At 39.0% G+C, this 25,310-nt stretch overlaps 1 protein-coding gene across 1 annotated transcript in view; it reads right to left on the reverse strand.

The window, feature by feature from the left end:
• Nucleotides 1-496: 496 nt before the first annotated feature.
• PGM2 (phosphoglucomutase 2) overlaps nucleotides 497-25,310 on the reverse strand; it is a 40,464-nt gene continuing 15,650 nt past the window's right edge. Inside the window, exons 7-14 of the mRNA XM_035714449.2 lie at nucleotides 21,988-22,177; nucleotides 20,955-21,052; nucleotides 19,040-19,220; nucleotides 18,857-18,950; nucleotides 17,250-17,379; nucleotides 16,230-16,419; nucleotides 7,312-7,445; nucleotides 497-1,451 (exon numbers count right to left, since the gene is read on the reverse strand). Of these exons, the coding sequence (XP_035570342.1) occupies nucleotides 1,349-1,451; nucleotides 7,312-7,445; nucleotides 16,230-16,419; nucleotides 17,250-17,379; nucleotides 18,857-18,950; nucleotides 19,040-19,220; nucleotides 20,955-21,052; nucleotides 21,988-22,177 (1,120 nt within the window). The 3' untranslated portion in view covers nucleotides 497-1,348. The remainder of the gene's footprint in view (nucleotides 1,452-7,311; nucleotides 7,446-16,229; nucleotides 16,420-17,249; nucleotides 17,380-18,856; nucleotides 18,951-19,039; nucleotides 19,221-20,954; nucleotides 21,053-21,987; nucleotides 22,178-25,310) is intronic.

Raw genomic sequence — 25,310 nt, forward strand, 5'->3', positions numbered from 1 at the left:
ATATCTAGTAACAAACTGGGATATAGTTTATATGCTCCAAAATCTGCTGAGAGGATACAGATCTGACATTTCTTATTTCTAGAGTTTGAGACTAGAAAACATCATAAAACAAAAATATATACACAGCTTCTCTAATGAAGCAGCTGACAAAATATATCGATATTGTAGATTTAAGGGTTCTGAAAGGGCACGAACTATGTATCACTAAGATATAAAAACCTCTTTCCCTTTTACTTTAAAAAAATGATTGCCAATCAGATTGTAATTTTTCATTGTTCTGAAACTGTTGGCAACCATTTAGGTTAATAATAGTAATAATGGGCAATCATTTACTTTTAAAATAGAAAAACCAGAAAAGGACATAAAGTATATAAAGAACAGCATGGTCCTGAGTCATGGGTACTCAAAGGGAGTCATTTTAAATGGTTTTAAAGGCACTGATTATGAGGAGGGTAGGAGGCACAGGTCAAATACAAAACTGGAAAATGAAATCTAATGGTTTTAGATTTTAATCACATATGAACAAGGCAAAAAAACCCCAAATCAGCTAAATAGTTAATACTTAATAGTCCTTGCTGCCTCAGTACCAAAAATTACATGAACTTGTACCAAAGCAAACAACTGTACAATAAAATACTTTGTAGTTTCAAGTAACCAATTTTTAAAATTCAAGATTTAGAGATAAAATGAATGTTAATGTACTGCACAAAGATGGTTAGGCTGTTTTTTCCTAGCACATATATGATGCATAATGATATATTATTAGAACTAAAAAGTTTTAGGTCAAAAGAAATGTATCTTTTTAAAGTATCTTTTGCTCCATTTTAGAGGTTCTTGTAAATTCCTCCACTTTAGTCTCCCTAAACATGAATATGACATTTGTTTGTTTATATAATTTTATCTTATAAGCAGCTGACAGAAAGGTAAATATACACATATCTAAAAAGTGGCTATCCCATAATATGACAGCCCATAATTTAGTAATTGTATAGGCTTTCTGGTAGTTTCAGTTATTCATAAAAATAATTATGGAGGAGACGTATTCATGATTTATTCTGATTAAAGCATAGTAATTACAATATATTTTTGAGTTAGCTATTTTAAAAATCTTTTTTTTTTTTTAATTCAGATAATGCCCAGGCTCAACCGTGTAAAAGGAAATATTGGTTTGTTAGGTTTGTCCATCTTTTCTTTATTCACCTTAAAGGTCAACAATAGAATGAGGAATGTAGGTCTATTAAAAATGCATAAATACTTGTAGCGATTGTTCAAGTCACTTGGTCCTCAAACACACTGCTGAATGAATGATGTTCAGCTTAACTGTAATTATGCCCAAGGCTAGAATATTTTACTCTGCCTTCGGCTGCAGGTTGTACTTTTGTGGCTGGAAAAAATGTTCTTCAATAGCACTGACTAGTTCATTTAGTTCTTTCTTCAGCTGCTCAGGATCACTGGAAAATAAGGAGGAAAATCCCAGATCAGTGGATTATTCCAAAGCAGATTTTAAGTTCTCCCCACATTGGTCAAATAACATTGAAACATACCCTTAAGAGGAGGGCTAAGTCAGACAGATCAGAACCCCAGTGAGGGAAGCATGGGAATGCATCTGCTGACTTGGATGAAAAGACCCCAAGAGACAATATCCATTATTTCCCTGAAAAGATCTCCCAAGGCTTCTACTATCAACAAAATCATCTCTGTGCATTTCTTCTAAGAATTTTTAAGAAACACTTTTTGCTCTAGCTTCCCTAAAAGATCTGCCATGTTGGTACCTAACAGTGCAAAGAAAATTTTCAAGACTTCAGTTGTCATGGTCATCTAATCCTGCTAAGCTTTTACAAATGGCATCTGATAGGAACGTTTCAGCCTCCTGTTTGCCTCCAAATGACAGGAAGCTAACTATCAGCAGCTGGGTCTGCAAGGCCTTCCAGAAAGTACAGAGAATGGGAGCCTCCTAGTGGGCCTGCTAATCACACACCAGCAACTCAGATCCCCCTCCCCCCACCCCAGCTTTCATCTTTTTTAGTCTACCTCCAGAATAAAAGGGTCACAACTAAAGTATAAACAAAAATCTAGGGAACTAGTTCCCTCCCCCTCTAAGGAAATCAAGTTTTCAAGCATAGGGAAAACACGCATTTACACGCAAACAACTGGAAGGGAGGTAATGATAAAAGGAGCCACTCATGTTTGCATCAGGTTCCTGGTGTTTCGAATACTTGAAACCAAAAAGCTGAATTTAAAAAACTGAATCCTGCATTTCAAACTTTCCTTCCTTCATCTTTGACTGTCTTCAATACATGCAACTTTATTTTAATGGAAATGGAAATTCTTGTAACTAGTTAAGATCATTTTTATATTGTAATAGTTCCCCTAACAACTATACAATCCATTTTATTGCAGACATTAATTCTGGCTCTCCTACAAGCTGTATGCCCTCAGGCAAGTGGCTGAGCCTCTCCAAGGCCCAGATTTCTCATTTGAAAAATTGGGATAAACGACTTTATTTTCTCAGGAGAGTTGTTGTGTAGATTGAGATAAATTATATAAAGCAATTAGCACAGAACCTGGCCCCGAAACCTCAATAAATGTAGCTTCATTAAAATTATTTTTATCCCCATTGGTGACATATAAAGTAATTACGCTTCATAAATATATATGAATCACATAGGTCATTATTTCCTTTTCCATAAATGTGTTTTGAAGACAACATTTCTCAGGAAGGCACATAATTAATAATTACTGGTTTTTTTCTAACAATATAGCTAAAATTAAACTCACCAGTGAATATACAAATATAAATACATAAATATATATCTCCTATTGGTTTTTTTCTGTTAGAACCTTGCCTGATATAATTGGTATCTAAATCCTGAGATAGGGATCCCTGGGTGGCGCAGCGGTTTGGCGCCTGCCTTTGGCCCAGGGCGCGATCCTGGAGACCCGGGATCGAATCCCACATCGGGCTCCCGGTGCATGGAGCCTGTTCCTCCCTCTGCCTGTGTCTCTGCCGCGCTCTCTCTCTCTCTGTGACTATCATAAATAAATAAAAAATTAAAAAAAAAACAAAAACAAAAACAAAAAAAAAATAAAATAAATCCTGAGATAGAGTATTCTTGTTCTTAGGAATTGTGTATTGATGTCTGCAACTTATTTTCAGATGACTCAGGAAAAATAAAAACAAACCTACATATACAATATATGGTAAGCGACAGCAAATATTGCAAAATGTTATCAATTGTTCAGTCTAGGTTAAAGTAGGCTACTATGGCTGGCAGCCTGTTGAATGCCCATTTTTGTAAATAAAGATTTATTGGAACACAGATGTGTAAGATTTCTTTCTGCTTTTGAGCAACAGCAGAGGTGAGTAGTTGTGACCATATGGCTTACAAACTCTTAAAATATTTACTATCTGGCTCTTTACAAAAAAAGTTTGCCAACCCTTGGTCTAAGTGAGAGGTATGTGGGTACTCGTTGAAATTTTCCAAAATCAAAAGTTGGATATCTACCAAACAAAAAATATTTTTTAAAAGCAGGACATAAATTTGAAAAGCATTTTCTGGGCACCTGGGAAGCTCAGTGGTTGAGTGTCCGTCTTCTGCTCAGGTCTTGGATCTAGTCCTGCTTTGGGCTCCCCCGCCGCAGGGAGCCTGCTTATCTCTCTGCCTATGTCTCTGCCTCTCTGTGTCTCTCATGAATAAATAAATAAATAATTTTAAAAAAGTATTTTCTGTTCTAAAGGATGAGTAGGTCATGGAATTCTATGAATAATGATGATATAAAACACAGTAATAGTATTAAAGTGATCAGAAAATAAAGAAACTTAGCCATAGCTTTATTGCTGTTTTATATTAGGTAGGCTGGTGACCTGCTTGAGTCCTGACAGCATTTCCATGGACTGACCTAGTGCCCAAGTCCCAATTCATAAACTGGAGTAGCGTTTCAATGAATAATAAAAGGATAATTTTTCAAAATATTTCTAGGAATTTGTAAGCTAATATTTGTTTTTTTTTTTTTAATTTATTTATTTATGATAGTCACAGAGAGAGAGAGAGAGGCAGAGACATAGGCAGAGGGAGAAGCAGGCTCCATGCACCGGGAGCCCGACGTGGGATTCGATCCCGGGTCTCCAGGATCGCGCCCTGGGCCAAAGGCAGGCGCTAAACCGCTGCGCCACCCAGGAATCCCTGTAAGCTAATATTTGAATTTAAGGGCACCAATAATCCATGTGAAAAGTGTAAAACACTAGATCCTCAAACATTAAAGAGTATTATTATAAAGTCTGAATGTATTTTCACAGAGTAATGACAAGGAAGGGACAAATCAGAGGGGGGGGTCTTTAAGTTGGATTATTGTCCCTTTGTTTTCAAAAGAAAGAGGCCTAGAAATATGAAAATATTAAATGAGAATGAGAGTTACAAAGACATGTCTATGGAAAACCCCATTCTCAAGAGTAGCAAACAGCTTACTATGTAACACACAGGGAAACACTGATACTTGCACAATATTACAATAAAATCTTGGTAATCCAGAATGCTTAGAAAATGAGGTGCTTTATGTGTTTGCTCGAGTTGCTTACTAGCTGAGTTTTTGCTCCTGCAACACCAAAAGGTTTTGAACGGGAATCTGCAGCAAAATATAGGACACAGTCTATGACTTCTTAAATATATTTGACTGCTGTGGTATTGCAAAGCCATAATCATGACTTTGGTGGGCTGGGGCTCTTATTCAGAAAATGCAAGGCCCATGTGGATGTGGAATGCTTATCTCCCTTATGATAAAACAGTGAACATTATGAGTTCCTATATCTCTGTTTCATAGTTCTGTTTTGTTTTAGTATTTTTTACCTTGCTAACAGCAGTCATTTCTTCCTGCCCAAGGAAAGCATACGCTAACAATTCTGTCCTCGCCTCTCTTATTCGCTACATTTAATCTGCTACTGGCTGGCCAATTGAAGATGCTCAGAAAATTTCCTCTGCTTTTATTTCCACAGGGTGCAAATTTAGTTCCCCAGACCAGAACAACTTTTCAAGGAGCAAAGCTTTGATTTGTAAATGTTCTAACAACTGCTTAGAGGTATCCTCTCCACTATAGTGTTGAGAGCTGGATATGTGGCTAGTGCGACCCAGGAACTGAATGGTTAATGTCATTTAAGTTTAATTCATTGAAATTCAAATTAAAAAACTGATATTTAATTCAGTTATTGGAAAATTTATGTATGTTTGAACAATTTAGGTATCAAAATCTATTTTTTTCAACTGTAAAGTTTTTGAAATTGTAATATATTTGACCCTTCAATGGCATGAGGGTTAGGGAGTTAGCAACCCTCCCATACAGTCAAAAATCCATGTAATAACTCTTGATTTCCCAAAAAGTTAGCTATTAAAAGCCTTCTATTTGTATCATACTGTGTATTCTTATGATAAAGAAAATGTTAAGAAAATAAGGAAGAGAAAATATATTTATAGTATTATACTGCATTTATCAAAAAGAAAATCCACATATAAGTGGACCTGCACAGTTCAAGTTCATGTTGTTCAAGGGTCAAGTGTATGGAACAAGTACTTCTAAAAAATCTAGCATTTTAATCGAGATATGTGGTAAGTATAAAATCCTAAATGGATTTTAAAGATAGTGTGAAAACAGTAAACTATCTCAATAATTTTTATATAAATTATATATGGTATAACAATATTCTCACATATTAAAACAAGTAGAATAAATCACTAAATTAATTTTACCTGTTTCTTCACTATTGAAAAATGTATCTAGTAGAAATTTCAAATTGCATTATGAGGCTCACATTTTCTCTTTTTTTTATAGTGTCCATTAATTCCTTTTTTTTTTTAAGATTTTATGTATTTGAGAGAGAGTGCATGCATGTGTGCATGTGTTTGTGTGTGTGTGTGTTGGGGGGAAGGAGCAGAGGTGGAGCAAGAGGGACAAGCAAACTGCACTGAGCAAGGAGTCAGACTATGAGATCTTGAGATCATGACCTGAGTTGAAAACTGAGTCAGAAGTTCATTCAACTGAGCCACCCAGGCACCCCTCTTTTAAAAAAAAAAAAAATTAGGGATCCCTGGGTGGCCCAGCGGTTTGGCGCCTGCCTTTGGCCCAGGGCGCGATCCTGGAGACCCGGGATCGAATCCCACGTCGGGCTCCCGGTGCATGAAGCCTGCTTCTCCCTCTGCCTGTGTCTCTGCCTCTCTCTCTCTCTGACTATCATAAATAAATAAAGAAAAAAAATATTTAAAAAAAAATTATTTAAGTGATCTCTACACCCAATGTGGGGCTCAAACTCATGACCTTGAGATCAAGGGTCACATGCTCTTCTAACTGAGCCAGCCAGGCACCCCTCACATTTTATTTTATTTTATTTTATTTTATTTTATTTTATTTTATTTTATTTTATTTATTTTATTTTTTTAAAGATTTTATTTATTCATTCACATACAGAGAGAGAGAGAGAGAGAGAGAGAGAGGCAGAGACACAGGCAGAGGGAGAAGCAGGCTTCATGCAGGAAGCCCGACATGGGACTTGATCCTGGGTCTCCAGGATCACGACCTCGACCAAAGGTGGCGCTAAACTGCTGAGCCACCCGGGCTGCCCCCACATTTTATTTTTATTGGACGGTACTGACTTAATTGACTTTTAAAAACATTTTTTCTGATTTTTTTTACTCTGAATAGAGGAGTGCTAGTTACTGAGGGCTCAAGGGGTGTGCATCATCACATTTACGCATGCTAACTACATGTACCGTGGTTGTTAAAGTTTAAGGTGTTTTGGTACTGCAAAGTGAACTCAAGCCCTTTACCAAGGTCACAAATATGTGACTCTAAATCTATCAAACCATCAGCTCTTTGTTGGCAAGGCCTCTTTCTGCTATGGTACTTTATCGATAATTTCCAGAACCCAGCACAGACCTATGCACAGTAGGTGCTCAAAGATATCTGTTCAGTGCAGGTGCAATGGATTTTAATTTATTATATAAGAGACAGGAATGAAAAGAAGAAAACTCATTCATACTAGTCTCAAATAAAATTACTAGAAAAAGGAAACTGTATTACTATTACTGAAATTCAGAATGAAATTTTTCCCTACAAAGAAAGGCAGGACAGAAATAAGTAGGAAATCAGCTCTCCTGTGCCTGGAGCTTTACGCAGCTGTTAACATCCACAATATTGCTGCAGGTTCTGAAACAACATTCCTAATTAAAGTACATACAGGAAAGAAAGTGTTTTACTTAGCATTTGCAAAGAACCAATTAGAAGCTTTAGGGAATAACAATCACAGGTGCTGCCACCGTTTCATACCTATTTCCAGGGGGTGCACACAGTTCTGAATAGTACTTGATTTTGGGCTCCGTCCCACTGGTCCGCATGGTCGCCACACCCCCATTAGCAAAGGTAAAGGTGATCATTTGGCTGCTTTTGCTAGTAGGGAGAACCTAGGAATTAATTTACACATGTTATAAATTTAAATTGTAACATAAACTATTCTGGCTTAAATAATAGTGTTTCCCTGTATATGCAAGAAAATAAATGTCCAACAAATATACTGGGTTTAGAAAAAAAGCATATTTGGATGATATAAAGGCAATACAGAGAAATGTCTACATTTTAAAAAGCTATCATGCCTATTTTAAAGAAATATTTATTTATTTATTTATTTATTTATTTATTTATTTATTTGAGAGAGAGAGAGAGAGAGAGAGAGAGAGAGAGAGAGAGAGAACACAGGGAGAAGGGACAGAGGAAAATGAAAGAGAAACCTAAGCTGACTCCTCACTGAGAGCAAAGTCTGAAGCAGGGCCCAATCCCACAACCCTGAGATCATGACCCGAGTCCAAACCAAGAGTTGACTTAACAGTCTTAACAGACTCTGCCACCCAGGCACCCCTATAATGACTATTCTTAAGAGAGATAAAATACATACATGAGCATAATAAAACTACTGGGAGTACACCAAAATAAGAGGCTTCTGCACAGCAAAGGAAACCATCAACAAACAAAAGGCAACCTATTTGCAAATAATATACCTGATAAGGGGTTAATATCTAACATATATAAAGAACTTAGACAACACTACACCAAAAAACCAAACTAATTAAACATGGGCAGAGGACCTGAATAGACATTTTTCCAAAGAAGACATAAAGATGGTTAACAGACACATGACAAATGCTCAATATCACTCATTATCCAGAAAATGCAAATTCAAAACTACAATGATCTAGTTTCATTCTTCTGCATGTGGATGTCCAATTTTCCCAGCACCATTTATTGAAGAGACTGTCTTTCTTCCAATGGATAGTCTTTCCTCCTTTATCGAATATTAGTTGCCCATAAAGTTCAGGGTCCACTTCTGGATTCTCTATTCTGTTCCACTGATCTATGTGTCTGTTTTTGTGCCAGTACCACACTGTCTTGATGACCACAGCTTTGTAGTACAACCTGAAATCTGGCATTGTGATGTCCCCAGCTATGGTTTTCTTTTTTAAAATTCCCCTGGCTATTCGGGGTCTTTTCTGATTCCACACAAATCTTAAAACAATTTGTTCTAACTCTCTGAAGAAAGTCCATGGTATTTTGATAGGGATTGCATTAAACGTGTATATTGCCCTGGGTAACATTGACATTTTCACAATATTAATTCTGCCAATCCATGAGCATGGAATATTTTTCCATCTCTTTGTGTCTTCCTCAATTTCTTTCAGAAGTGTTCTATAGTTTTGAGGGTATAGATCCTTTACCTCTTTGGTTAGGTTTATTCCTAGGTATCTTATGCTTTTGGGTGCAATTGTAAATGGGATTGACTCCTTAATTTCTCTTTCTTCAGTCTCATTGTTAGTGTATAGAAATGCCACTGACTTCTGGGCATTGATTTTGTATCCTGCCACGCTACCAAATTGCTGTATGAGTTCTAGCAATCTTGGGGTGGAGACTTTTGGGTTTTCTATGTAGAGTATCATGTCATCGGCGAAGAGGGAGAGTTTGACTTCTTCTTTGCCAATTTGAATGCCTTTAATGTCTTTTTGTTGTCTGATTGCTGAGGCTAGGACTTCCAGTACTATGTTGAACAGACCACTCTCTTTCACCATACACAAAGATAAACTCAAAATGGATGAAAGATCTAAATGTGAGACAAGATTCCATCAAAATCCTACAGAAGAACACAGGCAACACCCTTTTTGAACTCGGCCATAGTAACTTCTTGCAAGATACATCCACGAAGGCAAAAGAAACAAAAGCAAAAATGAACTATTGGGACTTCATCAAGATAAGAAGCTTTTGCACAGCAAAGGATACAGTCAACAAAACTCAAAGACAACCTACAGAATGGGAGAAGATATTTGCAAATGACGTATCAGATAAAGGGCTAGTTTCCAAGATCTATAAAGAACTTATCAAACTCAACACCAAAGAAACAAACAATCCAATCATGAAATGGGCAAAAGACATGAAGAGAAATCTCACAGAGGAAGACATAGACATGGCCAACATGCATATGAGAAAATGCTCTGCATCACTTGCCATCAGGGAAATAAAAATCAAAACCACAATGAGATACCACCTCACACCAGTGAGAATGGGGAAAATTAACAAGGCAGGAAACAACAAATGTTGGAGAGGATGCGGAGAAAAGGGAACCCTCATACACTGTTGGTGGGAATGTGAACTGGTGCAGCCACTCTGGAAAACTGTGTGGAGGTTCCTCAAACAGTTAAAAATAGACCTGCCCTACGACCCAGCAATTGCACTGTTGGGGATTTACCCCAAAGATACAGATGCAATGAAACGCCGGGACACCTGCACCCCGATGTTTATAGCAGCAATGGCCACGATAGCCAAACTGTGGAAGGAGCCTCGGTGTCCAACGAAAGATGAATGGATAAAGAAGATGTGGTTTATGTATACAATGGAATATTACTCAGCTATTAGAAATGACAAATACCCACCATTTGCTTCAACGTGGATGGAACTGGAGGGTATTATGCTGAGTGAAGTAAGCCAGTCGGAGAAGGACAAACATTATATGTTCTCATTCATTTGGGGAATATAAATAATAGTGAAAGGGAATATAAGGGAAGGGGGAAGAAATGTGTGGGAAATATCAGAAAGGGAGACAGAACGTAAAGACTGCTAACTCTGGGAAACGAACTAGGGGTGGTGGAAGGGGAGGAGGGCGGGGGGTGGGAGTGAATGGGTGACGGGCACTGGGGGTTATTCTGTATGTTAGTAAATTGAACACCAATAAAAAATAAATTAAAAAAAAAACTACAATGAGATGGCACCTTACATCTGTCAGAATGGCTACATTAAAAATGACAAGAAATAACAAGTGTTGTCAAAGATGTGGAGAAAAAGAAACACTTGTGAATTCTTGGTGGGAATGTACACTGGTGTAGCCACTATGGAAAACAATATGGCGGTTCCTCAAAAAATTAAAAATAGAACTACCATATGATCCAGTGATTCCACTATTGGGTATTTATCCAAAGAAAATGAAAGCACTAATTAAAAAGATATATGTACCCCTATGGTTATTCATAACAGCCAAGATATGGAAGCAGCCAAGTGTCCACTGAAAGATGAATGGGTAAAGAAGGTGTGATATATACATATATATCTAGATCAATCTATTGGTCTATTTATCTATCTATCTATCTATCTATCTATCTATCTATCTATCATGGGATATTACCCAGTCATTGAAAAAAATGAGATTTTGGGGTGCCTGGCTGGCTCAGACAGTAAAGCATGTGACTCTTGATCTCAGGGTCATGATTTGAATCCCATGTTGAGCATAGAGATTACTTAGAGGAAAAAAAAAGGAAATCTTAGCATTTGCAACAACACAGATGGACAACACAGAAGGTATAAAGTTTTTTGTTTTTCGTTTTTTTGGTTTTTTTGAGAGTATAATGTTAAGTGAATTAAGACAGACCAAAGAAGTCAAACTTTCATTCTTTGAAGATGACATGATATACTATGTGGAAAACCCAAAATTGCTAGAATTCATACAGGAATTCAGCAAAGTGGCAGGATATAAAATCAATGCACAGAAATCAGTAGCATTTCTATACACTAACAATGAAACAAGAAAGAAATTAAACAGTTGATCCCATTTACAATTGGACTAAAACCCGTAAGATACCTAGGAATAAACCTAACCAAAGAGGCAAATGATCTGTACTCAGAAAACTACAGAATACTCATGAAAGAAATTGAGGAAGACACAAAGAAATGGAAAAATATTTCATGCTTATGGATTAGAAGAATAAATATTGTTATAATGTCTATGCTACCCAGAGCAATCAACACATTCAATGCAATTCCTATCAAAATACCATCAACTTTTTTCACAGGGCTGAAACAAATAATCCAAAATTTATATGGAACCAGAAAGATTCCATGTAGCCAAAAGAATGTTAAAAAATAAAACCAAAGCATCATACTCCCAGACTTCAAGCTCTATTACAAAGCTGTAATCATCAAGATGGCATGGTACTGTCACAAACACAGACACACAAATCAATGGAACAGAAGAGAGAACCCAGAAATGGACCCTCAACTCTATGGTCAACTAATATTCGACAAAGCAGGAAAGACTATCCAATGGAAAAAAGACAGTCTCTTCAACAAATGGTGTTGGGAAAATTGTCCAGCCACATGAAGAAGAATGAAATTCGACTATTTCCTTACACCATACACAAAAATAGACTCAAGACGGATGAAACACCTAAATGTAAGACAGGAATCCATCAAAATCCGAGAAGATAACACAGGCAGCAACCTCTGTAACCTCAATTGCAACAATTTCTTGCTTGACACATCTCCAAAGGCTAGGGAAACAAAGGCAAAATGAACTATTGGGACTTCGTCAAGATAAAAAGCTTTTGCACAGCAAAGGAAACAGTCAACAAAACCAAAAGACAACGGACAGAATTCACAAATGTCTTATCTGATAAAGGGCTAGTATCCAAAAATCTATAAAGAACCTATCAAACTCAACACCTAAAGAATAAATAATCCAGTCAAGAAATGGGCAGAAGACATGAACAGACATTTCTCCAAAGAAGACAAAACAAATGGCCAACAGACACATGAAAAAATGCTCAACATCACTCAGCATCAGGGAAATATAAATCAAAACCACAATGAGATACCAGCTCACACCAGTCAGAGTGGCTGAAGTTAATAAGTCAGGAAATGACAGATGTTGGTGAGGATGTGGAGAAAGGGGAACCCTTTTACATTGTTCCTGGGAATGCAACCTGGTGCAGCCACTCTGGAAAACAGTATGGAGGTTCCCCAAAGAGTTGAAAATAGAGCTACCCTTTGACCCAGCAACTGCACTACTTACTAGGTATCTATCCCAAAGATACAAATGCAGTGATCTGAAGAAGCACCTGCACCCCAATGTTTATAGCAGCCATGTCCACAATAGCCAAACTGTGGAAAGAGTAGAGATGTCCATTGACAGATGAATGGAGACACGGAGACACACACACACACACACACACACACACACACACACACACACTGGAATACTACTCAGCCATCAAAAAACTGAAGCCTTGCCGTTTGTAACGATCTGGATGGAACTAGAGGGTATTATGCTTAGCAAAATAAGTCAATCAGAGAAAGACAATTATCATATGATCTTACTCATATGTAGAATTTAAGAAACAAAACAGAGGATCATAGGGAAGAGAGGGAAAAATAAGACGACGCAATTAGAGAGGGAGACAAACCATTAGAAACTCTTAATCATAGGAAACAAACTGAAGGACATTGAAAGGAAGGTGAGTAGGGGGACGGGGTAACTGGTGATGGACATGAAGGAGGACATGTGAATTATGAGCACTGGACATTATAGAAGATTGATGAATCACTGACCTCTACCTCTGAAGCCAATAATACATTATATGTTACTTCACTGAATTTAAATTAAAAAAAATACAGAGAAATACAAATCTCATATAATTTCACTCATATGTGGAATTAAAGGGACAAATGAAATGAATAACAGCAACAAAAAGAGACAAACAACAACAGAAAATATAGACTTTTCATATAGAAAACAAACTGCTAAAAAAAAAAAAAAAGAAAAAGAAAAAACAAACTGGTAGTTGCCAGAGGGGAGATGGGTAGGGGAATGGACAAAATAGGTAAAAGGGGTCAAGTGTACACTTATCATGATGACAGCCAAGTAACATACAGAACTGTTGAATCATTATATTATTTTTTAAAAAGTACTATATACATGAAACAAGAATAGGATGTTATTTTTATTAAAAAAAATTTTTTAAAGTAGGTTCCATGTCTAACATGGGACTTGAACTCACAACCCCAACCGAGATCAAGAGTCACATGCTCTACCAACCGAGCCAGCCTGGTGCCCCAGGTGTTATTTCTAATAAAGTGGAGAATACGAGCTGAAATAGTGAATAAAAGCACTGAAAATTAACGTTGATGTAATTTCCCCAAGTGTTGGACAAGAAGATCCAGATGGACATTAGGGAAGAAGAAACAAGGAAAGTAGAGCGTCAGTCCTGGAGAGCCAGCATCTAACCAAGAACTCAGCCAGAAAGAGAGAACAGAAAATGCAGAGGAAGAAGATATTAGGAAAATAACCATCCAGCCCCCTTCTTTGAAAGAAAATTAAGAAAATTTCTCAGAACTGAAATGACTCCAAAAACCAACGACCCACCAACTGTCCAGAATGGCTGAAAAAGCAGATCACTGAAATTTTAGAAGAAAAGTTTAGCAAAAAATCCCTGAAATCTTTTCATAGAGGAAAAAACAAGCTGCATGGAAAGGACTGAATAAATACGGCATCAACACCCCTTTAGGTGGCACACAGTAGGCCTCGGCTATTTCCTGACGGAATGAAAGATCAGACCCTCACCAGCAATACTGGAAACTCTGTAACAGTGGAGCGCTGCTTTCAAAACTGAGTCAATCAAGTGTGAGGGTAGAATTAAGACATTTGCAGACCTCAATGTCTCCAAAAATTGACCTCCTATTCACTTGTTTTTAGGAAGCTACTATAAGAGGTGATTTAGGGGGATGCCTAGGTGGCTCAGCGTTGAGTGTCTGGCTTCGGCCCAGGGCGTGATCCTGGAGACTCGGAGATCGAGTCCCACATCGGGCTCCCTGCATGGAGCCTGCTTCTCCCTCTGCCTGTGTCTCTGCCTCTCTCTCTGTGTCTCTCATGAATAAATAAATAAAATCTTAAAAAAAAAAAGAAGAGGTGATTTAGGAAAATAAGTACAGCAAGAGGACGTCCAGAAGCAAAGGACCCCACCCCACAAGTGGTGAAGGGCATTCCCAGGATGACATGTGTTTACCCAACACAGAGAGAAGCTGGCTCTGTCTGGATGGAAGGACTGGGAGGGAGTTGGGTGGAAATAAAACAGAACTGATAAAATTGCATCGGACCATAAAAAGCCTACTGAGAGACATCTGAAGGATGTGGGAAGACTGGGGATTGTTACATAAAAATCCAAGAAAATGAAAGAACAGAACTATTAATTTTAGAAGAAATAATTCTACAATTTTGGGGAACCTAACCAAAGTAGACTACTTAGCTAAGTAGTCATAATAATACAAGCACAGAATCTGAATTCACCAAGTGTTGTGGCCTAAGTGTTTGTGAAGATAGGGGAGAAGGGAGAAGAGTGAATGTAAGAAATGTCAGATTTTATTTTTTAAAGATTTTATTTATTTATTCATGAGAGACACACACACAGAGAGGCAGAAACACAGGCAGGAGAAGCAGGCTCCACGCTGGGAGCCTGATATGGGACTCGATCCCTGGACTCCAGGATCACGCCCTGGGCTGAAGGCAGACCCTCAACTGCTGAGCGCCACCCAGGCGTCCCAGAAATGTCAGATTTAAATCCTTATCTCCATAATGGAAAAGGAATAAAGTCCAACACTGAGAAGCCCAAGCATCACCATATGAGCATTTGAAATCTGGTGGTAAAATGCCAGGCGAGACAACTGAGAGGGAAGGTGGCTGTCTCGGCAAGGCAAAGAGATGGTGGGGGTTGGCGCGGCCATGTTTCACCGTGACTCTTCCAAAAATATTTCTCTTTAAAAATATATTGTGTGCAGATGGAAATTTATTTATTATTATTATTATTATTTTTAAAAATATTTTATTTATTTATTTATGATAGTCACAGAGAGAGAGAGAGAGGCAGAGACATAGGCGAGGGAGAAGCAGGCTCCATGCACCGGGAGCCCGATGTGGGACTCGATCCGGAGTCTCCAGGATCACGCCCTGGGCCGAAGGCAGGGGCTAAACCGCTGAGCCACCCAGGGATCCCCTATTTTATTATTATTTTTTAAAGATTTTATTTATTCATTCATAGAGACACACAGAGAGAGAGAGAGGCAGAGACACAGGCAGAGGGAGAAGCAGGCTCCATGCAGGGAGCCCGACGTGGGACTCGATCCCGGGTCTCCAGGATCACACCCTGGGCTGCAGGTGGCGCTAAACCGCTGCACCACCAGGGCTGCCCTGCAGATGGAAATTTAAAAAAATAAAAAGGAACTATCAAAGATGTCTAATATCTCATAAGGATATTCTTACTCTCCTTCCCCAAACCCCTGCCATTACTTAGCAATACCCTTCTGTCATATTTGAATGTTCTTTTGACTCCAGTGGAGGATCCACAGAATGTGAAGAATGCAAACTCATACTTTATAGCTAACAGCTCCCGGACATTCAGAGAATAGGGTAAACGAACTAGGAAGCACGCAGTGGCTCTCCAAGTGTGTAGCAGTAACATAAGCAGGGAACTTGTTGGAAATGCAAGTTCTTGGCCCTTACCCCAGATCTACTCATTCGGAAACACTATAGTGGGCTGCCATATTCGGTGTTTTGAGCAGGTGTGGAGACCGAGGAAAATCTGGATCCGGAGGCAGGAAGACCCAGATTTTACCACAACCGTCACCAACTAGCTGTTGGTCCTGCACTTCCGAGCACTGATTGTCTACGCGTTAGATGGTGGCATTGGTTTAGATGGCGAGTGACAATCCTTTTGGTTCTAGTGCATGATTTTTAACCTTCTGTATATTTCGATAGTTTATTTATAATACCCAAATGCCTAAAATCAGCTTCAATTAATCCCAAAATTAAATGAGTTAAGCTATTCAAAGCATAATGGAAGGTAAATACAGAAGAGTTTTAATCAATAAAAGATGTTATTACTTACAGCTTTTTTATCAGGTTGGCTATCATCATAACCAGTTGTAAGGTCTCTAATGCCAGAAATTTCAAATCTGCCACAAGTTTTTGGATAATTATTCTTCCCATCGTAGTTTCTAAGGTTTTCAAACAATTTTTTAATGGTGCCTTGATCATGGCAGATAAAATAGGAAGCTTTGGTAATATGGTAGCCATATCTATCAAAAGAAATAAAATTATAAATATATAACTTGGTGACTGTATCTACTAGTATTGTACTGTATATTTGAAAGTTGCTAAGACCACAGATCATAAAAGCTATCATCACAAGAATGAATATTTGTGATTATACGTGGTGTGGATGTTAACTCGACTTACTATGGTGATCACTTTGTAATATATATAAATATCGAATCATTATGTTATTATACCTGACATTAATGTCAATTACATCTCAATAAAAAAGTACAAATATGCAAAATGAGGAACAAATAATCTCACGTGGTGTATACAGAACATGTATCAATCAGTATATTTTAAGCTAAATGAAACGAATAACAATGACTAGCTTCAAAGGAATAATTTAGCATAAAAAAGAGGTATAACTATTGACCCCAGGTATTGCCAAACTGCTGCCTGGTCTTCGGCCTATCTTGGGATGTGAAAGTTTCATTTCATTGCAGCCACACCACACCCATTCCTGTACGTCTTGCCATCAGCTGCTTTTGCACTACAAAGGCGGACTTGACTAGTGGCTCTAAACACGTAATAGATGTTTCACGAAAACCTTTGTCCTTTCTGACATCAGGGAATCACCCTCCTCAATTAGCTATTTCTGCAACTGATGTTCTCATTTGTTAAGGATTAACACAGTCATAAGTGATAATTAGTATTGAATAGTTAAGCATTAAGAGAAAAAGTGATCCTTTAGTTTTCAGAAGAACCCTCACCCAAAGTAAGAGGGTTAGAATATTAGTGTCACACATAAAAACATAATAAAACTTTTAAAAAGTATTATTTCAATTAAACAGAGTTAATAGAAACTTACTCAACATAAATGGCCTTTAGCTGCTGAGACAAAGACAAATTCTTGGTTGCTAGAAAGCTAGCCAACTCGGCGCTGATGACAGCGGCGCTGACTCCATCTTTGTCCAGAACAAAAGGGCAGCACATATATCCTGCAGAAACACGTGTCATACATTCGCTCTTAGGACTGGGTTCCTTTACCACCCTGTACGTGCACATTATCTCCACGCAACTTGCCCATCGCAAAAGAGGTTGTACGGTATGAATATGTGAATGCTTCTCATTGACCACCTGTATATTCAGGAATCCAGCTCAAGGCCTAGGGGCGAGGCAGGCCTTCAAGATGTATTGGGTGAATCTAGGAGATTCTCCTCCTAGACAAACTGTTCATTCCCCAGGTCCAGCTCAAACCCCTCCGCTCACACAAATGGTTCCTTCCCAGTTGTTCTAGTCAATGCTTATTCCATCTTCTCTGAATTCCAACAGTCCTTGTGAGTTATGTCCTTCACCTTGACACCTAGCCTGTGCTCTCTTGTGTGGCTGGTAATGAGCTCGATGCACACTGCTCTAGGCTGAGGTCAGTGTCATCTTTTTCTCTCAGGGTCACTATGTAATTGATGTGCAATAAATATTTGATAAACAAGCGCAAGAAAAACATGTTTAATAAAAAGCTATAGAAAGACTGCCAAATTGTGACAAAAGGGCAAAAGCTGAGCTATTGCACACTTCATTTGATTAATTAGTTAAATGATATGTGGGAGCATGTGTGCTGCAGGAAATACAGATGAATGTTTTTTTTTTTTTTTTTTAAGATTTATTTATTGGAGAGAAGGGGAGGCACACGTGCGCACATGTGTGTGGGCACACACACACATCAGGGGGAGGCGCAGAGGGAGAGAATTTGCAAGCCGACTCCTTGCTGAGTGCGGAGCCCAATGTGGGGCTCAATCTCAGGACCCTGAGATCATGACCTGAGCCGAAACCAAGAGTCAGATGCTTAACCGACTGAGCCATCCAAGGGCCCCTGGAGGAATGTTCTTGTATAAGGTATGATAACTTTTACTAAATGGATAGCTAAAACATCCTCCACACAAACATCTGAATTTCAATTTCTATACTAGCTCCCCTTTCTCCTCACCTATACTGACAATTTAAGAGTCTTTCTCAGTCATTCTGGCTGGACTTGGGGCTGTCCTTTCAGGTGACAGTCACTTTGATGAAAGCCCCACAACCGAGTCCTCTCCTTTCCTCTGGACAGACTTCGGTCTAAGCACTTTTGGGAGAGGAGCAAACCATATCTGACTTGGAGGTCAACACCACAGTTGAGGAACTACCACAACTTCCCAAAATATGGGAGTTCCAGAGCTATAAGCACCCGTGTGCAGAACATCACTGTTTTCATCAAGGGAATGGATTCACTTTCTTTTATTAATGGCTTGGTTATTTGTGAGGTATTCTTTTTAGCTGAAAGAAAATTTGAGATGCCAAATTTAGGGTAGGGAAGTTCAACACCCTTTGAGCACCTGTGTGCTCCTGTTCTACTGTTAATTTTTTGAACCCAAATCCAAATCCCATTTATTTGCGTTCTATATATTAGCTAATGCTATAATCACCATTATCACTTCTTACCAATAGCTTCTTCAAATGCAAATAAGACATTCTTCCCCTGGTCTATTAGCTGTTTGGCTCGGTTTCCCATCCACTTAAAGCCAGTTAGTGTTTCCTAAAAGGGATAACCCAAAAGAGAAGGAAATGCCTTAGACCTTCTACAGAGCAAAAGAGATTCAAGAGCAAGTCCCAGAAATACCTTACCTCAAAGTGAAAGCCTTCCTTTAAGGCAATGGCCCGCAAGATTTTGGAGGAGACGGTGCTGGACAGCATGTATAAGTCTTTGAGGGCACTGTGATCTTGGTTCTTTTCTTTCCAGGAGGTAAAAAGCCACCAGCCCAGGAGGGCCCCCAACTCATTGCCTGAAAACACTCTCCATTCACCGCTGAAAGAAAAAACAACCAATGCATTGCTGTGATCTTAAGAGAGACATTGTAAGTGACTGAGACATGACAATTAAGGCAAACAAGGCTCAAAGTGGTTCCTGCAAGTGTCCTTGTCTTTCTTGTTTAAATAACTGGTTGGAACCGTGACTGTCACTTCACAAACATTTGAGTAGTAGCTCTGTCTCAACCAGTTTGCTTAGACAAACCTCCCATCTTTGAAGAGCGAAGCTACATGAAGCTTTCAATTGTCTTTGGCAAAGGCTTTGGTTTTATTATGTATGTATGTATGTATGTATTTATTAAGATTTTATTTAGTCATTCATGTGAGACACAGAGAGAAAGGCAGAGACATAGGCAGAGGGAGAAACTGGCTCCCTGCAGGGAGCCTGATGCGGGACTTGATCCCAGGACCCCAGCCAAAGGCAGACGCTCAACTGCTGAGCCACCCAGGTGTCCCAAGGCTTTGGTTTTAAAGATGATAGAAATATGCTGGCAAGATCCCACACACCCTATCCTACCCCAGGATAACAGTCTGCATATCTCAATTTTCAGTCTGGTCAGTATTGAGGTTTCAGGGAGGCAATAGCCTAGCCTGCCTCAAGAGCAAGTTCATACTAAAACGATGAGGATACCAGAGAACAGACATGGGATTCACTCTCTTTTTCGTAATCTGGGTGGCTAGGACATCTCATGTTTCAACATGCATCACCCTAGCTTAACTTTCTAGAAAGTGATTAGAATTGTACCTGTTTGGGGGCACCTGAGTGGCTCAGTTGGTTAAGCATCTGCCTTCAGTTCAGGTCATGATCTCCAAGTTCTGGAATCGAGCCCCACATCAGGCTCACTGCTCAGTGGGGGGTCTGCTTTTCCCTCTCCGTCTGCCCCTCCCCCACTTTTATGCTGCCTCTCTCTCTCCCCCAAATAAAAAAAAAAAATCTTAAAAAAAAATAGAATTGAATCTGTTCGACCATTATCTAAAACCCTAATCCTCTGTGGCAGTGGCTCAGTCAGTTGAGCATCCAACTCTTGATTTTGGCTCAGGTCATGATCTCAGTGATAAGACTGAAGCCTACGTGGGGCTCGAGCTGGCCCGGAGTTGGCTTCAGCTTCTCTCTCTCCCTTTGTCCCTCGGCCCCTTGCTCACTCTCTCTCTCAAAAAACTTAAAATAAATAATAGATAAATAAAACCTTAATCCTTTGGCAGCACCCCACTGCTCACAAAACATCACATGTGCTGTCTGACACCCAAAACTGTGTGGACCTTGCCTGTCTTTCATCTTTTCTCTCCACTTATGTCCTATTCCACTTATGGTCAAACTTGTCTTAAACACTGGGTACTCCACTGCTATTCCTCTCTGGTCCATTCAACCTAAATCTGACGTTTCCTGGAAGCAAATACTGATCTGTAAAGCTAGCACCAAACACAGTACTTGCCAGCATTAGGGACTGAGTCATTAATTATAATAAAATCAATGACGAAATGAGACAAGATCAATAGTAATTTCAATTCCAGGTCCATCCTGGTCTGGTTTACTCTGCATTAATTATGCTGGCCCCCAGAACAGCGTTTTGCTGTATGTTAGAGGTTCAGTGACAGGAGGTTCAGGGATGACTTGTGGGACAATAAATGGTAAATATTTCCAAACAGGTCCAGTCGCCCCAGGAACATTTTACTGCTGAAGATGTCACCCCGTTATGTTTTCTATCAGAAAGGTAATCATGATCAACTGCACCTGTCTTGCTTTTCCGCCACAGCAAGTCTATCAGCATCCGGATCATTCGCTAAAACGATTTTGGCCTTGGTTTTGTCAGCCAAGGCAAAAGATAAAGTCTGAAAAAGAGTAGGAAAATAAAAGATTACTTCAGTCAAGAATTGATCATATTATAGTCTTTAAAACACATTCAGTTCCTTAAGAACTAAAAGAACTTTCCCCAAATGAAGGCTGGATTTTATTTCTGGAGCTGGTCTTGGCCGGTCACCTATTACTTCCTAATCCAGAGGTGATGTAATGGGAACATCCCACGTGATCCACACCTGCCCATGGGATTCACCCCACATCTGATAGCGTGCATGTGGTGAGACTGGTATTTCTAGGCCTTGCCAAGTGATCAACCTCAAAAACAAACCAAAATAAATGGACTCTCTGAATATCACTGCTGTTGTTTTTTTAAAAGATTTTTAAAATTTATTTGAGAGAGAGTGAGTGAGAAAGAAAGCACAAGCCAGAGGGGAGAGGCAGAGGGAAAGGGAGAAGCAGACTCCCTGCTAAGCAGGGACGAGGAACTCAGTCCCATGACACTGAGATCATGACCTGAGTCAAATGCAGCCGCTTAACCGACTGAGCCACCCAGGCACCCTTCTCTGAATATCTTTGTTACCCTAACCTTTAAAAAGGTTAAAGGGACCATAATTTAAGTAGCATTATTTCATATTAGAAAAATTAAGGAATAAAAATTAAGGAATAAAAATCATGTGATAAATATTCATTCTGTTACTGTTCCTTTTTAACATTAAGAAAGCAAAATAAACTCAATTTAAATTTAATTCAATTTAAAACATTTCAGTATCAGCTCTCACATCCTGATGCTAAGACGTGTATTTTGCAAGTTTCTATAAGAAATGGATGACTAATACACATAAATCTCTCAGATGATGAGGCTGGGTTTTTTATTCAGCACAATGGAAACACATACAAAGTTATTATACTCGATAGTAAGAATTCTGGATATAATAGGTAAGTTCTAGAACAAAAAAGAGTAGGTTACCAAGACACCTTTCCCCTCCTCAGGATTTGGGTATTTCACTGTTGGGAACTCAGGATCAGGATCTTTCTGTTCGGGAACAGCCTCGGGAGGAACAAAGTCAAAAGCCTTGAAAGCCGACTGCACAAAGTCATGGCCCACGCCGTGGACAGATGTATGCACAAACTTCACCTTAGACTCCCGGTTCACACTCCTGGAATGAAACACACCACAGAAAAGGATAGAATATAGATAAAAGATGCAAATATGGCTTGCAAAACTAGAAGCTTTGCTATCAAGGGACCAGATTTGTAAGAAAGGAAGAAATCCATGTGATTAGAGTGTACAAGACAACTGACTATCTAACTCCATTTAAAAAAAGAAGCAAAACTTATTCATTCTTACCCAAATATGCACCCTCCCCCCAACATATTCAGATTTTAAATTTTATACTCTGTAGTTATCTGATTACTTTCAGAGTTTGTTTCAGGAGATAGCTTTCACATCTAGAAGCAGATTAAGGAACGGTCCAGGGGATCCCTGGGTGGCTCAGAGGTTTAGCGCCTGCCTTTGGCCCAGGGTGTGATCCTGGAGTCCCGGGATCGAGTCCCACATCGGGCTCCCAGCATGGAGCCTGCTTCTCCCTCCTCCTGTGTCTCTGCCTCTCTCTCTGTCTATAATAAATAAATCTTAAAATAAAAACCCTTTATTAAAAAAAAAAATAGAACGGTCCACCTTCACATTCCAAGAGAGACTCCCAGCTGCCCGTGGTGCCTGCCCATGGCCATGCCTGAGTCCTGGCTCCCAATACTCTCTACTAGCTTCAAAATGATTTTCAAAATGTCCCTTTTTACAAAATGTGATGGAACACCTCATACATGGATGTATAAAAAAAAAGTTTTTATCTTTGTCAAGTAGCAATCCTGTTTGTCAAACTACCTGGGGTCGGGGAATTAAAACAGAATGACAATATATATCAAAAGTAAAAGTCAGAGGAAGGGAAAAATAAGACTGAGAAAGATTCCAGGGTTCTAACCACTAGAATCTTGGGTTATTGTCTTAACCTAACCCATTTCTTTGGAAGGTGAATGAATGCACATGGTCTTCTCTTAAAATAGGAAATAAAGTGCATCTGGAAAAGTAAATATGTAAGACTAGTGAGAACAAATCTGGAAAAAAATCACTCAGATATTAAAGTGAAGTGTATAGCTATCACAACCAGGACGGTGTAGAACTAGATGTAAAAAGGCAGATTAAAGGAACAGAATAGAGAGAGAGAAGTTGATCAAGTTTTTTTTTTTTTTAAGATTTTATTTATTTATTCATAAAGACACAGAGAGAGAGAGGCAGAGACACAGGCAGAGAGAGAAGCAGGCTCCCTGTAGGGAGCCCGACATGGGACTCGATCCCGGGTCTCCGGGATCATGAAGTTTGAAATGGAAAATATATATGAGAAGGTGTAATGGCTTCATGGTTAACATGCTTTGAAGACAGACTCTGAATTTAAATCCTAGAGTCCTGCCACTTATAAACTGTATGACTATTGGTTATTGACCTAACTTCTCTGTGTCATAGTTTTCTCATTTCTCATCTATGAAATGGTAATACCAGAATCTACTCTTAGCATAACTATGAGGATTAAAATGAGATTAAATTAATCAGTACAAGTAAAGGCCTATATAGAAGCTGGAGCACTCAATCCATGTTAGGAATTATTTTATAAAGGCGATATTTCCAATTAATCAAAAAAGGTAGATTCTTCAATTTAGTGTGTTGCTATAACTGCAAAACTTAAAAAAGAGTTGCTTTCCTACTTCATGTCTCACACAAAATTAAAAACCATTATGACTGAGAAGATTTAAACATAACATGTAAATATGCAAGTCCTAGGAAAAAAACAAGGGGGACTTTTATTTTATTTTATTTTATTATTTTTTTTCAAGGGGGACTTTTAAAAAAATAATCTTGGTATACAGAAAGTATAACACAAAAAAACCTCACTCACTCATAAATTAAAAGACTGATAGACATCATCCATCTTTAATGAGTTCATCAAAAAGTTTAAATAATGGGCAGCCCGGGTGGTTCAGTGGTTTAGCACTGCCTTCACCCCAGGACCCGGTCCTGGAGATGCGGGGATCGAGTCCTACGTCGGGCTCCCTGCATGGAGCCTGCTTCTCCCTCTGCCTGTGTCTCTGCCTCTCTCTCTCTCTCTCATGAATAAATAAATAAAATCTTAAAAAAAAGTTTAAATAAAAAAGCCCAAAGGTGACAACAGGAGGGAAAACAATACTTGAAATAAATGAAGAGTCGTTTCCTATAAAGCAAAGAGGTTTCACAAATGCAAAAAATGAATAAATACACTAATATAGGTTAAGTAAATATGAAAAAAGCAGCTTATTCATACTTAAAGGATCCAGATAAAGTAAGATATTACTTCCCTCTAACAAAATAAGAAACTTGATAATACTCAGTAGGGGCCGGATGTGTGGATCATATAGTTATGACACACTTGACGTATGACATCATTGTATTTGATACTGTTATGACTGTGTTGGTGGGAACATCAGCTAGCATGACACGTGTGGAGAGCAATTTACTAATCATTGCCAACTCTGCATGCATGTACAGTGCTTCTGCCAGAAATGCATCTTATGGATCCACATTCACGCACACCCGTGCCAAGTACTCAAGGAATTGTGCATCAGGCACGTTGCTGCTGGGCCTCAGTGGAGTAGCAAACAAATAGAAACCCTGGTCTTCGTGAAATTCAATCAGCGGGCCAGAAAGAAGGCACAGTCGCATAGGTGTGCTTTGTTCGGTGTATACACCATTTACGAAATGGTCCCTGATGTTTAAAAATTAGGAGATTTCATGGAGAAAATTTAAGTTTCTCATCTCTCTTGGGGAGAACGAGTCAGGTGATCTGGCAAGTCTGGACCTCCACTTGCACCTGGTAACTACGCACCCCCTAGGACGGCTACTCCCTTCAGGTACAGCTAGGGTTTTGCACTCTACGCTGGAGCCTCCACTCCCAGTGTCCAACAATTACAGTATTAGAGACAACCTAGAAATTGGCTTCTTTGAAATCAGTGGTTTCTTGCTGGGGGACAGTCGGGGGTGGCGGGACCCACAGCATGCTAACTGGATGTATCCAAACGTGCGTCGCTGGGTTAAAGAAATGGGTACAGCACCCATTACAGCAAGAGTCACAGCTAATAGGGACCGTGACTGGGATCTGTTACCACATAGAAGGTATCCATGGCAAATTAACTGGGGAAAGAGGGTATAGAACAAACGACCTGCACGCTATATTTCTATTTATGGTTCTGAAGCATATGACACAT

This window comes from Canis lupus, chromosome 3 (genome assembly GCF_003254725.2).
Source record: "Canis lupus dingo isolate Sandy chromosome 3, ASM325472v2, whole genome shotgun sequence".
Lineage (NCBI taxonomy): Eukaryota > Metazoa > Chordata > Mammalia > Carnivora > Canidae > Canis > Canis lupus.